Source organism: Hyla sarda, chromosome 4, assembly GCF_029499605.1.
Source record: "Hyla sarda isolate aHylSar1 chromosome 4, aHylSar1.hap1, whole genome shotgun sequence".
Lineage (NCBI taxonomy): Eukaryota > Metazoa > Chordata > Amphibia > Anura > Hylidae > Hyla > Hyla sarda.
In genome coordinates, this window is record NC_079192.1 from 260,032,503 (window position 1) to 260,045,359 (window position 12,857).

The following is a 12,857-nucleotide window of genomic DNA, read 5'->3' on the forward strand; positions in this document are numbered from 1 at the left end:
GTACCTGATGCAGTAAAAATGATTGACATTAGTGTGTGAGATGTGCTTTTCATGCAGAAAATATGCCTATAGCAACCAGTCAGATTCTAGGAGTTGGACAATAAGAACAAGATATTGGTAGTGTACAATCCACTAATGTTTTTTAGACTCGGAACACTTTACAGTGGTTGGAAGGTATTACACCAATGGGGAGATTTATAAAAACCTTTACCCAAAACAACCAATCATGTTGCTCCTTATATTTTTCAAATGAGCAATCTGATTGGTTATGGGCAACCGCTCCACTACTCCACATGGTTCTGCTAAATCTCCGTGCACTGATTGGTTGACTGCAGCTTAGAATTGAGTAGTCTTCACTAAAGCAGTGTAAGGCTGGGTTCACACTACGTTTTCTCCCATACGGGAGCACATACGGCAGGGGGAGCTAAAACCTCGCGCTCCCGTATGCCTTCGTATGCGCTCCCGTATGTCATTCACTTCAATGAGCCGGCCGGAGTGAAACGTTTCACTCCGGCCGGCTCATTGAAATGAATGACATACGGAAACGCATACGAAGGCATACGGGAGCGCGAGGTTTTAGCTCCCCCTGCCGTATGCGCTCCCGTATGGGAGAAAACGTAGTGTGAACCCACCCTAATCTAAGTTTGTGGACAGGATATATGTTGTAAATATTCAGCCCGTACAAATGAGTCCTCCAAACTACTGGCAGCCCTAGATGGATGTGAAAACCAGTTAAAAAATACCTGTTATTTTAGTGATATACGTAAAAGAGAGAATAAGGAGTATCTTAATTGGAGTGTCCTGGTCTCTCTATAGTAAACCAGAAATTCAGAGCTGCATAGGGCAGTCTCTAAGGGTACACTTACACCTCCATATGCACAGTCCATGTGAGTTGTATAATATGCACCAAACACTGAATTGGATCTGGTCACAGGAATGTAGGGTAGTCATTGGGGAGATTTATAAAGACCTGTGTAGGGGAAGAATGGTGCAGTTGCCCATTGCAACCAATCCAGTGGCTTTTTTTTTATTTTTCAAGGGCCTTTGTAAAAATGAAGGAAACAATCTAATTGGTTGCTATGGGCTACTCTACTAGTCTTCCTATACACAGGTTTTGGGAAATCTCCCCTGTCTGGTATACCCAATTCTTTCTTGACAAGTGCCGAAAAAATGTAATGAATTTCACTAAACCAAGAAGTTCTAATTCTTTATTTGACCAATGAAAATACAAAATTGTCACTACCTAAAAAGGTATTGGAATGTGGATATTTAAAGCTTATACACAGGATATACTATACATTTCTGCTAGATGTGGGTCCCAAACACATCTGGCCTGCTTGCCCTGTCCACCAATCAACCATGACAAGAAAGGGTGATACAGCCACACTTAAGTAGCTTGTCCCTGCCTCCTGGGGAAGAACTCAGCGTTTTATACAATATAGCAAACCCATCAACACTAACATGGTATGTTTAATATCCTTGTCCTATCACCTATCTGGTGGTGCCTTCAGCGCCTATCATAAATAGGAGCTGACAAATTCCCATTAAGGGCATGTTCCCACCTGGCTTATACGCAGTGTATTTTACACTGTGCAAAATCTGCAGCAGCAGCGGGAAATATGTGCGTATTCCTCGCTCACCATACACACAATGCTTTCTGGCGGCAGCCCTATGTGTGCAGTGAGTTTTGGAGGCGGGGCAGTGTGTCGGAGTGACTGACGTGCAGCTCCGCCTCCAAAACACAACACACTACACACATAGGGCTGCCGCCAAGAAGCCTTGTGTGTATGGTGAGCGAGGAATACGCAGCATATACGCCAGATGGGAACTTACCCATAAAGGGGTATTCCAGGCCAAAACTTTTTTTTATATATCAACTGGCTCCGGAAAGTTAAACAGATTTGTAAAGTACTTCTATTAAATCTTAATCCTTCCAATAGTTATTAGCTTCTGAAGTTGAGTTGTTTTTTTCTGTCTAACTGCTTTCTGATGACTCACGTCCCGGGAGCTGTGCAGTTCCTATGGGGATATTCTCCCATCATGCACAGCTCCCGGGACGTGACATCATCATTGAGCAGTTAGACAGAAAACTTCAGAAGCTAATAACTATTGGAAGGATTAAGATTTTTTAATAGAAGTAATTTACAAATTTCCGGAGCCAGTTGATATATATATAGATATATATTATAGATTATAGATTATATATTATAATATATATTATAATATATTCGTCATGCTGCGGCAGGCACGCCCCCTGTGCGGGAGAGCCGCGGCCCCGTACAGGAGATCATGGGGGGTCCCAGCAGTCTGATCCCCCGCGATCAAACACTTATCCCCTATCTTGTAGATAGGGGATACGTGTATATTGCGCTGCAGTTGTCCTTTAAAGATTTATTCTGCTTATCTCTCCTTCCCGACCCCCCTGTGGTCTGTTTGCGATCGCCTGAGGTGGTTGGGAAACCAGAATTACACAACTTTGTCTTTGGTGCTATGCCGTTTGCACAACTTCCACTAAAGTAAATTGGAGTTACGCAAATTGCACAACCTCAGTGGTTTGGCTTCTGGACCACCTCAGTCATCTGCAAACAGGCCAGAGAGGCCCACAAAGCTGAGGTGGCTTTTTATTGTCATCTAAGTGGTTGTCCCAGCTTGCTCCATGCAGCATCAGGAAAGCCGAAAGCAGCCAAAGCGAGATACTCCATGAATGTAACACCCAGTTTCGGCTGCTTTCTTCTTCCTGACAACCTCTGTTCCTTTCAAACAGTCTGGAGGAGCTGAGGAAGCCAGAAGAAGCGAGCGGAGACGACACCTATAAGGCATTACAAGTTTACATAATTATTGTACATTTTTAGTGTATTAAAATTCTCTTCCATAAAAAGAACCTTTCAGTAATACATGATGATCCATTTCCCTATGACACAAGAGGTTAGTGCAGCTTTTAGCTGCTTAAAGGGGTACTCCGGTGTAAACCTTTTTTCTTTTAAATCAACTGGTGGCAGAAAGTTAAACATATTTGTAAATTACTTCTATAAAAAAATCTTAATCCTTCCAGTACTTATTAGCTGCTGAATTCTACAGAGGAAATTCCTTTCTTTTTGGAACACTGATGACATCAAGAGCACAGTGCTCTCTGCTAAAAATGGACAGAGATGTCAGCAATGATGCATAGCAGATGTATGCTAAGGGCAGCATGGTGGCTCAGTGGTTAGCACTGCTGCCTTGCAGTGCTGGGGACTTGGGTTCAAATCCCACTAAGGGCAACAATAAATAAAGCGTTATTATTATTATAATAACATCAGCAGAGAGAACTGTGTTCATGATGTCATCAGAGAGCATTCCAAAAAGAAAAGAATTTCCTCTGTAGTATTCAGCAGCTAAGTACAGGAAGGATTAAGATTTTTTTAATAGTAGTAATTTACAAATATGTTTAACTTTCTGCCACCAGTTGATTTAAAAGAAAAAGACTATCTGCACACTTCACCGGAGTACCCCTTTAAGTGTGCAGATAGTCCCTGTGTCCTTTCTAGGTTCCTAAGTGTGCATGCACACCACGTTTTTGTTCTACAGTTCCCGTATACGGTTTCAAGTTAAAAACCGTATGGAACTGTATAGAAAACTGTATGCATTGACTTAACATTGTAAACTGTATGTCAAATGCATCATCCGGTTTAGTCCGTTTTGCATCTCATACAGTTTTGTCCAGTTTTTTTACCCGTATCCAAAACTGTAGCCTACCACGTTTCTTTTTTTTTTTTTTATTTTATTTTTTTTTTTTTTAAACAAGGGAGTCAATGGGAACCGTACAGAACTGTATGTGCGTACAGTTCCATCAGGTTTTTACCATACGGCTTTTGACTTTGCACAGTTTTTTTTCTTGGAATTTCAATCAAACAAGTGAAACTTTATTCAAAATGGAGTGAAAAGTTAAAAACGTATACATTTTTTTTTCTTAAAAAACGGATGCAACCGGACATCATTTTTCAAACAGTATACGTTTTTCAACCGTATATAGGTACACACTTTTAGTCAGGTTTTGAGGAATCAATTTTTCATCAAAAACCTGATATGGGAACTTTATTGCAAAAACGTGGTGTGCATGCACCCTAAGACTGCACAGGGGTTGCCGTAACCCTGATGGCTCAAACTGTGGCCCTCCAGATGTTGCAAAACTTCAACTCTCAGCATGCCCGGACAGCCAACGGCTGTCCGGGCATGCTGAGAGTTGAAGTTTTGCAACATCTGGAGGGCCACAGTTTGAGACCACTACCCTAGCCCTTGTTTGTGGCAGTGGGAAAGATGGTGACCTGGTTAAAGGGTAAAGCATTTCCCCATGATCTGCTTGGTCAAATTGGCTGCTGTATAAAAGCACACGACTGTTCGCTAGGTTGTCGGCTTATGGAAAACTGAGTTCCATTACAGCGAGGTTAGTGATTATGACTGACAAGCCCCCGCCAGTGACTAAAAGCTGTTTTCCAGCAGCCCACTGAGTGAAATTAACTTTTATGAGGGGGGTCCTGCAGCTTTAGGTACAAGCGTCTAAGGAAGTTGCTCAATACAAAATTGTAGGTATTCTCTGTGCGGAGAACATTTTAACTGTTTGTGCTCCCAGAAAAGTAGCATCTGCTCCATCAAAAGATCAGAAAATTTGATATATTTGCTAGTTTGATACTCTGCTAATCTCCCCACCCCTCCCCCCATATTGTTTTCATATGGCTATTAGATGGCTTGAGTTTATTCATGTCTTTCTCACATCAGGCTTGCATTGATGATAACCTTGAGATGGTGAAGTTTCTTGTGGAGAATGGGGCCAGTATTAACCAACCAGATAATGAAGGCTGGATACCACTGCATGCTGCTTCTTCCTGTGGATATGTTGACATAGCAGAGTAAGTTGGTCAATCTTACAGGTCAAATGTATCCAAGTGGGACTTGAACCATATTACACAGATGCTATGATTTTTATTCAATTTATTTATGTAAATCTAGAAATGGGTGGTAGCTTAAAAGGGGTATTCCAGTCAAAAACTATTTTGTTCATATCAACTAACTCCAGAAAATTACTTTTATTTAAAAAAAAAATCTTAATCCTACCAGTACTTATCAGCTGCTGAAGTTAAGTTGTTGTTTTTTCTCTCTGACACCTCTGTCCATGTCAGGAACTGTCCAGAACAGGATAGGTTTGCTGGACAGTTCCTGAGACAGGTGTCAGCAGAGAGCACTGTGGTCAGAAAGAAAAGAACTGAACTTCAGCAGCTAAGTACTGGTAGTGTTAAGATTTTTTAATAGAAGTCATTTACAAATCTGTTTGACTTTCTGGATCCAGTTGATATGATTTTTCTTTTTTCTCACTGGAGTACCCCTTTGAAGTGTGTGTGGTACTAATGCTTAACATTACATCATATTTTATCTTATGTCACTATTGCAAATACCCAATATGTTGCCCATTTTGGTGTTAGTGAGTTGTGTAGACTAAAGGCTGGTTCACTATAAGATCTTCTATTTCTTGCAGATATTTAATTAGTCAAGGAGCAAATGTGGGAGCTGTGAATAGTGAAGGTGACACTCCATTAGACATTGCAGAGGAAGAACCCATGGAAGAACTACTTCAGAATGAAGTCAATCGTCAAGGTATGTTATTTTCAGAATGTTTTATAAGAAATTTTCTGGGATTAGGAAAAAAATGCCTGGTAGATCTCCTTCAGCTCCAGCGCAAGTGCTCGCCATGGACTTTGTTCAAAGTGTTACATTAATGGCTACCCATGTGACCTATTCACCCAATCACTGGCCACAGCACAGGAAAGAAAGATCAGTGGTAGCACTGGAATAGTGGGGTTTTTCAGGTGATTAATGGGTCTTTTGTTTTATGGCATTTTTCCTTCCTTGGCCTGATTATTTTCTTGTATATATCCCTAAATGTGCAATATATAGTCTTATGTGTGGTGTACAAGCAGTGAGCAATAAAATGTATATGCCGTTAAGGAGAAAAAAAAACTGATAATCCCTTGAATAAGTGCTGTTCATTTAATTTTATTGGTTTAGGTATCCTTGGATGCCCAATATCTGCTTAATTAAAGGAGTACTCCACCCCTAGACATCTTATCCCCTATCCAAAGGATAGGGGATAAGATGTCTGATCGCGGGGGTCCCACCGCTGGGGACCCCTGCAGTATAGCATGCGGCACCCACCTGTTTCTGCTCCAGAAGCGCTGGAGGGTCTGGGTCCCGATCACTGGAACAAAAGTCTGTGACGTCACGACTCCGCCCCCGCCACGCCCTCCCATTGACTTGCATTGAGGGGACGGGGCGTGACGTCACACGGGGGCAGTGTCGAGACGTCACAGACTTCCGTTCCGGTGGTCGGGACCCAGACCCTCCAGCGCTTCCGGAGCAGAAACAGGTGGGTGCCGCATGCTATACTGCAGGGGTCCCCAGCGGCGGGACCCCCATGATCGGACATCTTATCCCCTTTCCTGGATAGGGGATAAAATGTCTATGGGTGGAGTACCCCTTTAAAAATGCTGTGCTTTGTTCCTTAAAGGAAAAGTCAGTCAAAAAAACTTGTCTGATGCCGGGGGTCCAATTGCTGGGACTCCCCCGTGATCTTCTGCCCGGCGCCCCTGCTGTCTGCCAGGAGTGCATGCTACAGACACTTTCGTTTTCCTCCTCACCTTTTGAAAATCATAACTTTAAACTTTCCACCTACAAACCTGTGAGGACTTGTTTTTTGAGCCACCAATTTTACATCAATCATTTCACCACAAAATCTTCAGCGACACAAGTGTGGCAAAATTGAACCCCCCCCCCCCCCCCCCAACTATTGTGTAACATTTGGGGCCTTCCGCTTCTACGTAGTACACATTTCAGTAAAAATGACACACGGGAGATATATCAATCTGCCTGAAACCATAATTGTCTGTTTTTTCCCACAGCAACCAATCACAACTCAACTTTCATATCTTAAAGTGAAAGTTGAGTTGTGATTGGTTGCTATGGGAAAAAAACAGGCAATTATGGTTTCAGGCTGATTGAAACATATGGGTCATTATCTTTATCTGTAGGTCCATATGATTACGATGCCCAAATGAAATGTTTTATTTTGTTTTACTACTTTTAAAAAGTATAACTTTTTGTACAAAAATTTGTATGTTTAAAATTGTCCTTCTGACCTTTTGTAACTTATGTTTTACCGTATTTAGGGATGAGTGAATGCTCATTTTTTACGCAATGATCTGTACATTTTATCAGAACTATTTTTGTTTTGATGAGACTTTTTGATTACTTTAAAAAAAAAAAAAAAATTTTTTCTTAAGTTATATAAAGTGACCAAAAAATATGCAGTTCTGCACTTTTGGTATTTTTCTACATATGCATAAGGTCATTACGGTTTAACCCCTAAAGGATTCAGCCCATTTCGGCCTTAAGGACTCCAATTTTATTTTAGCATTTTCGTTTTTTCCTCCTTGCCTTATAAAAATCATAACTTTTTTTTTTATATTTCCATCCACAGACTCATATGAGGGCTTGTTTTCTTGCGCGACCAGTTGTCACTCATTTTACTATAAAATGTATGGTGCAAACAAAAAATACTGTTTGTGTAGTGAAATTGAAAAGAAAACCGCAATTTAGCAAATTTTGGAAGGTTTTGTTTCCACGCTGTACACTTTACTTTAAAAATGACATGTTTTCTTATGTGGGTCAATATGTTTAAAATGATACCCATTAGTACATACTTTTCTATTATTGTACCGCTTTAAAAAACGTTTTAACCAGATTAGTAAGTTTAAAATCCCTAAATTTTGACGACCTTATTAACTTTTTTATTTCATTAATTTTTCAGTCTGTGGTGTTGAGGGCTCATTTTTTGCGCCGTGATCTGTACTTTTTATTGATGCCACATTTGTGTGTATAAAACTTTTAACTTAATTTTTGGAATATGATGTGACAAAAAAGCAGCAATTTTGGACTTTCTTTCACACTTCATGTCCCCATAGGGCATAGCACTGATCAGTATTATCGGCGATCTTCTGCTCTGGTCTGCTCGATCTCAGACCTTAGCCGAAGACCCATGGAGACTGCTGGAGGCAGGTGAGGGGGGGACCCTTGTACACCATTATCGCAGGCGATCCGATCATCCATTTTACCCACTGTATTGTCAAATTTGTTACGGCATCTGAGGGGTCAATGACGGACATCAGTGTGATCGCTCATGCCCACCATTAATGGCGGGTCCCTGGCTGCTCATAGCAGCCGGGACCTCCCGTGCATTACGCAAGCACCACTCCGATGCTCGCAGTTATGTACAGGATGTAAATGTTCGTCCTGGTACGTTAAGTACCATTGCACCAGGACATACATTTACATCCTACGTTGTTAAGGGGTTAATTAACGGTATATTTTTGTCTGGAGCATCGGAGCACCGATCGAACAGTGAGGAGGCAGGTAAGGGGACTCCTGCTATCTTCCCAGATGATCAGGACACCGTGGTTTCATCGCTATGGTCCCAATCAGCTCCGCTGAGTAGCCGGGATTAGCGCCCCCCCCCCCCCCCCCCCCCCATTTTAGACATCACAGTCCACTTTGTGCCATCTAAAGGGTTAATGCTTGGCATCCCAGCGATCGGTAATGTCCGGCATTAGCCACGGGTCTCCCGCAATGATATGCACTCACTCCTGAGTACCTGTCATAGTAGGCGCAGGGTATACAAATACGCCCTGCATACTTAAGGGGTTAATAGTAAGGTTTAACCCCTTAAGGACTCAGCCCATTTTGGCCTTAAGGACTCAGACAATTTAATTTTTACGTTTTCATTTTTTCCTCCTCGCCTTCTAAAAATCATAACTCTTTTATATTTTCATCCACAGACTAGTATGAGGGCTTGTTTTTTGCACGACCAGTTGTCCTTTGTAATGACATCACTCATTATATCATAAAATGCATGGCGCAACCAAAAAACACTATTTTTGTGGGGAAATTAAAACGAAAAACGCAATTTTGCTAATTTTGGAAGGTTTTGTTTTCACGCCGTACAATTTCTGGTAAAAATGACATGTGTTCTTTATTCTGAGGGTCAATACGATTAAAATGATACCCATTATTATATACTTTTATATTATTGTTGCGCTTAAAAAAAATCACAAACTTTTTAACCAAATTAGTACGTTTATAATCCCTTTATTTTGATGACCTATAACTTTTTTATTTTTCCGTATAAGCGGCGGTATGGGGGCTCATTTTTTGCGCCATGATCTGTACTTTTTTTTGATACCACATTTGTATATAAAAAACTTTTAATACATTTTTTATAATTTTTTTTTAATAAAATGTATTAAAAAAGTAGGAATTTTGGACTTTTTAAAATTTTTTTCGTTCACGCCGTTCACCGTATGGGATCATTAACATTTTATTTTAATAGTTCGGACATTTACGCACGCGGCGATACCAAATATGTCTATAAAAAATGTTTTTTACGCTTTTTGGGGGTAAAATAGGAAAAAACGGACGTTTTACTTTTTTATTGGGGGAGGGGATTTTTCACTTTTTTTTTACTTTTACATTTTTTTACATTTTTTTACATTTTTTTTTTTACACTTGAATAGTCCCCATAGGGGACTATTCATAGCAATACCATGATTGCTAATACTGATCTGTTCTATGTATAGGACATAGAACAGATCAGTATTATCGGTCATCTCCTGCTCTGGTCTGCTCGATCACAGACCAGAGCAGGAGACGCCGGGAGCCGGAAGGAGGAAGGTGAGGGGACCTCCGTGCGGCGTTATGTATGATCGGATCCCCGCAGCGATGCGGGCGATCCGATCGTTCATTTTAATCGCGAACTGCCGCAGATGCCGGGATCTGTATTGATCCCGGCACCTGAGGGGTTAATGGCGGACGCCCGCGAGATCGCGGGCGTCGGCCATTGCCGGCGGGTCCCTGGCTGCGATCAGCAGCCGGGATCAGCCGCGCATGACACGGGCATCGCTCCGATGCCCGCGGTTATGCTTAGGACGTAAATGTACGTCCTGGTGCGTTAAGTACCACCTCACCAGGACGTACATTTACGTCCTGCGTCCTTAAGGGGTTAAGGAGATGCATATTTTCTTAATGTGCACTTAATGGTTGGGCATATGCAGGCACAGTGTGTGATACTGCGAGAATCCAGCCATGTGTAATTAAAATGGAAAACCTTTCTGAAAAGGACTGCCTTACAGCTCTGAAAATTCACTGAAGAAGCAAAATGCTTACGTCTCTCAAAGTCCTTTTTCGGTGAGGTTTTACCTGGTGAGCACATCTGAATAAATCCTGTCAGTATTACATACTGAGCCTTCTGCTTCCAACCATTAGGTGTAGTGCTCTTACAGGTTCTGAGATAACATACATCTCAATGATCCTGCTGCGTAGGCCTCATTTATGCCACAGCACAGTTTAAAACCATGTCCCTAGCTTCCTCAAAGTTCCCGGTCATCTGACTATTCCCTTATTGGGCAGAAAGGCATTAAACCCTGTTATCTCAGTAATTGGAAGTGGGCATATAAATTAACACTGTTAGTCAGGGCAATTTGTCTTTATGGTGGCCACAGGTCCTTTTTAAGGGTACTTTTACATGGGCGGATTACCTGCGCATTTTCTGCTGTGGAAAATCTGCAGTGGATTTTGTTACCATTGACTTCAATGGGTCAGCAAAAAATCCGCAATAAAGTCAGATTTGCAGCTTTTGCTTCGGACCCATTGAAATCAATGGTAGCAATATACACTGCAGATTTTCTGCAGCAGATACGCAGTGGAATATCCCCAGGTAATCCGCTTGTGTGAATGTACCCATAAGGCTGTGTTCACATGCAGTATCATGTGCATATTTGATGCACAGAATTTGAAGCTGTATTCAGTCATTTAGTTTTCAATGAAACCTTCAGCATTAAATCCTGTGCATTAAGTATTCGCAGGGTACTGTACAAGTAAATACACCCTAAGGGTACGTTCACACAATCGGATCCCCAGCGTGTATTATGCTGCGGATCCGCTGCTGATGGACCGCTGTATGCTGCCTTTACAGGTGCCTGCTTGGAGCGGCAATCCGCTGCTACGTGCAGATACACTGCGATGTGCGACATACTCGCACATAGCGGCAGCTCTTGGCCTAGCTCATAGAGCAGGGGGAGTACTCCGCATTCGCAGCGACTCGCACATCGCTTCAGTGTGTCTACTTGTAGCGGCGTATTGCCGCTCCAAGCAGGCACTTGTAAAGGCAGCATACAGCAGTCCTTCAGCGGCGGATCCACAGCGTAATACTCACTGGGGATCCGTTTGTGTGAACGTATCATAAAGGGGTTTTCCCAATTAAGATGGAATAGCCCTTTTCATTGGTTAATTTCTTAAGCAGGGGTGTGGAAATTTTATAAAAAACTACCTGTCCACGGGACTAAAATGAAGCAAAATCTACTTGTCGCTCATGACGATCCACTTGTCCCGGCCAATTTTCGCTTTTTTTCCTCCTCGCCCTATAATAGCCATAACTACCTACTATAATGATACCTTTTAATTTTTCAATAACATTCTCTGAACCAAAAAATATATATATATATTTGGGGAAGTAAAATTGAAATGGTAAAAGATAATTTTGCAGATTTGGTGGTTTTCTTTTCTACGCCATTTACCTTTTGGTTTAGGTAACATGTTAGTTTTATACTTTAGGCCGCCTGATTACAGCGATACCAGATTTGTATCGCTTACGTCATGTTTTACTAATTCTGAACGTTATCTAATTTTTTTAATTGCCATTTTTTAACCCCTGTAGCTTTATTTTTTTTATTTACCGTACGGGATACATAATGTTATATTTTAATAGGTTGTACAATTACGCACGAAGCGATACCAAATATGTTTGTTTTTATTATGTTTGCATGTTTTTATATAGGAAAAGGGGGTGATTTGAACTTTTAACATGGAAGGGGTTAATGCAGCGGTCTTCAAACTGTGGCCCTCCAGATGTTGCAAAACTACAACTGCCAGCATGCCCGGACAGCCAACGGATGTCCTGGCATGCTGGGAATTGTAGTTTTGTAACATCTGGAGGGGCACAGTTTGAAGACCACTGGGTTAATGTGTCTTTCAAACTTTTATTAAAACTTTTTTTTTTTTTTACACTTTATTAGACTTATGAGGAATCATTAGATTCCTCAGACAGATGAATATATTCTATTGAACTCTATTAATCTGTGTGCTCTGTGATCCATTGATAGAGCCTAGTCCAGCCTGGCTCTATCAATGACAGGGCTAGGACAGGAGGAAGCAGAGGTAAGTCCTCCGGCTACCTCTATAGTGGATCGCCCCCCTGCGATCACAGAGGACGCAGGTCTGCACGGGGAGCAAGAAGCCACGCCCCCAGGGGATAGAAGACAAATGCTGTACACAGCTTCTCTTCTCCCCTGCTCTGCTTCGGAGGACACAGGTTTTTATTGTCGGAGGCGGCAGAGTATGGAGTGGGCAGGAGTCGGCAGCCCGCTCCATACAGACTGCAGATCGCCACCGCACTTGTCAGGTCCGGCCCTGCTTGCCGGACAAATTCACCTGCCCGGCGCCCAAAACTGCTAGTCCTGGGCGTCGGGCAATAGGAATTCCACATCCCTGTTTAAGGTTATTTAACCAATACTTGGCATTGTCAACCCCTTTTAATCATATGCAGTACCCTCCTACTCCTGATAGTTGCTACTAGGGTTAAGTGACTATACAGTAAATGCAGCTGAGCCTGATCCTGACTGCTCGGTCGTTGCTTGCTTTAGTCTCCATAAATAGGATCGAAAAAATGATTTCACCTACCCTTATGTGAAGTAAAAGGTGTAGTGTAGGGCCTGGTATCT

At 41.9% G+C, this 12,857-nt stretch overlaps 1 protein-coding gene across 3 annotated transcripts in view; it reads left to right on the plus strand.

Annotated features, from left to right (window-relative positions):
• Positions 1 to 12,857, plus strand: part of PPP1R12A (protein phosphatase 1 regulatory subunit 12A) — a 163,824-nt gene that overhangs the window by 39,806 nt on the left and 111,161 nt on the right. For all 3 annotated transcript variants that reach the window (XM_056574041.1, XM_056574042.1, XM_056574040.1), the window contains exons 2-3: positions 4,756 to 4,886; positions 5,510 to 5,628. In XM_056574041.1, coding sequence (XP_056430016.1) covers positions 4,756 to 4,886; positions 5,510 to 5,628 — 250 coding nt within the window. The remainder of the gene's footprint in view (positions 1 to 4,755; positions 4,887 to 5,509; positions 5,629 to 12,857) is intronic.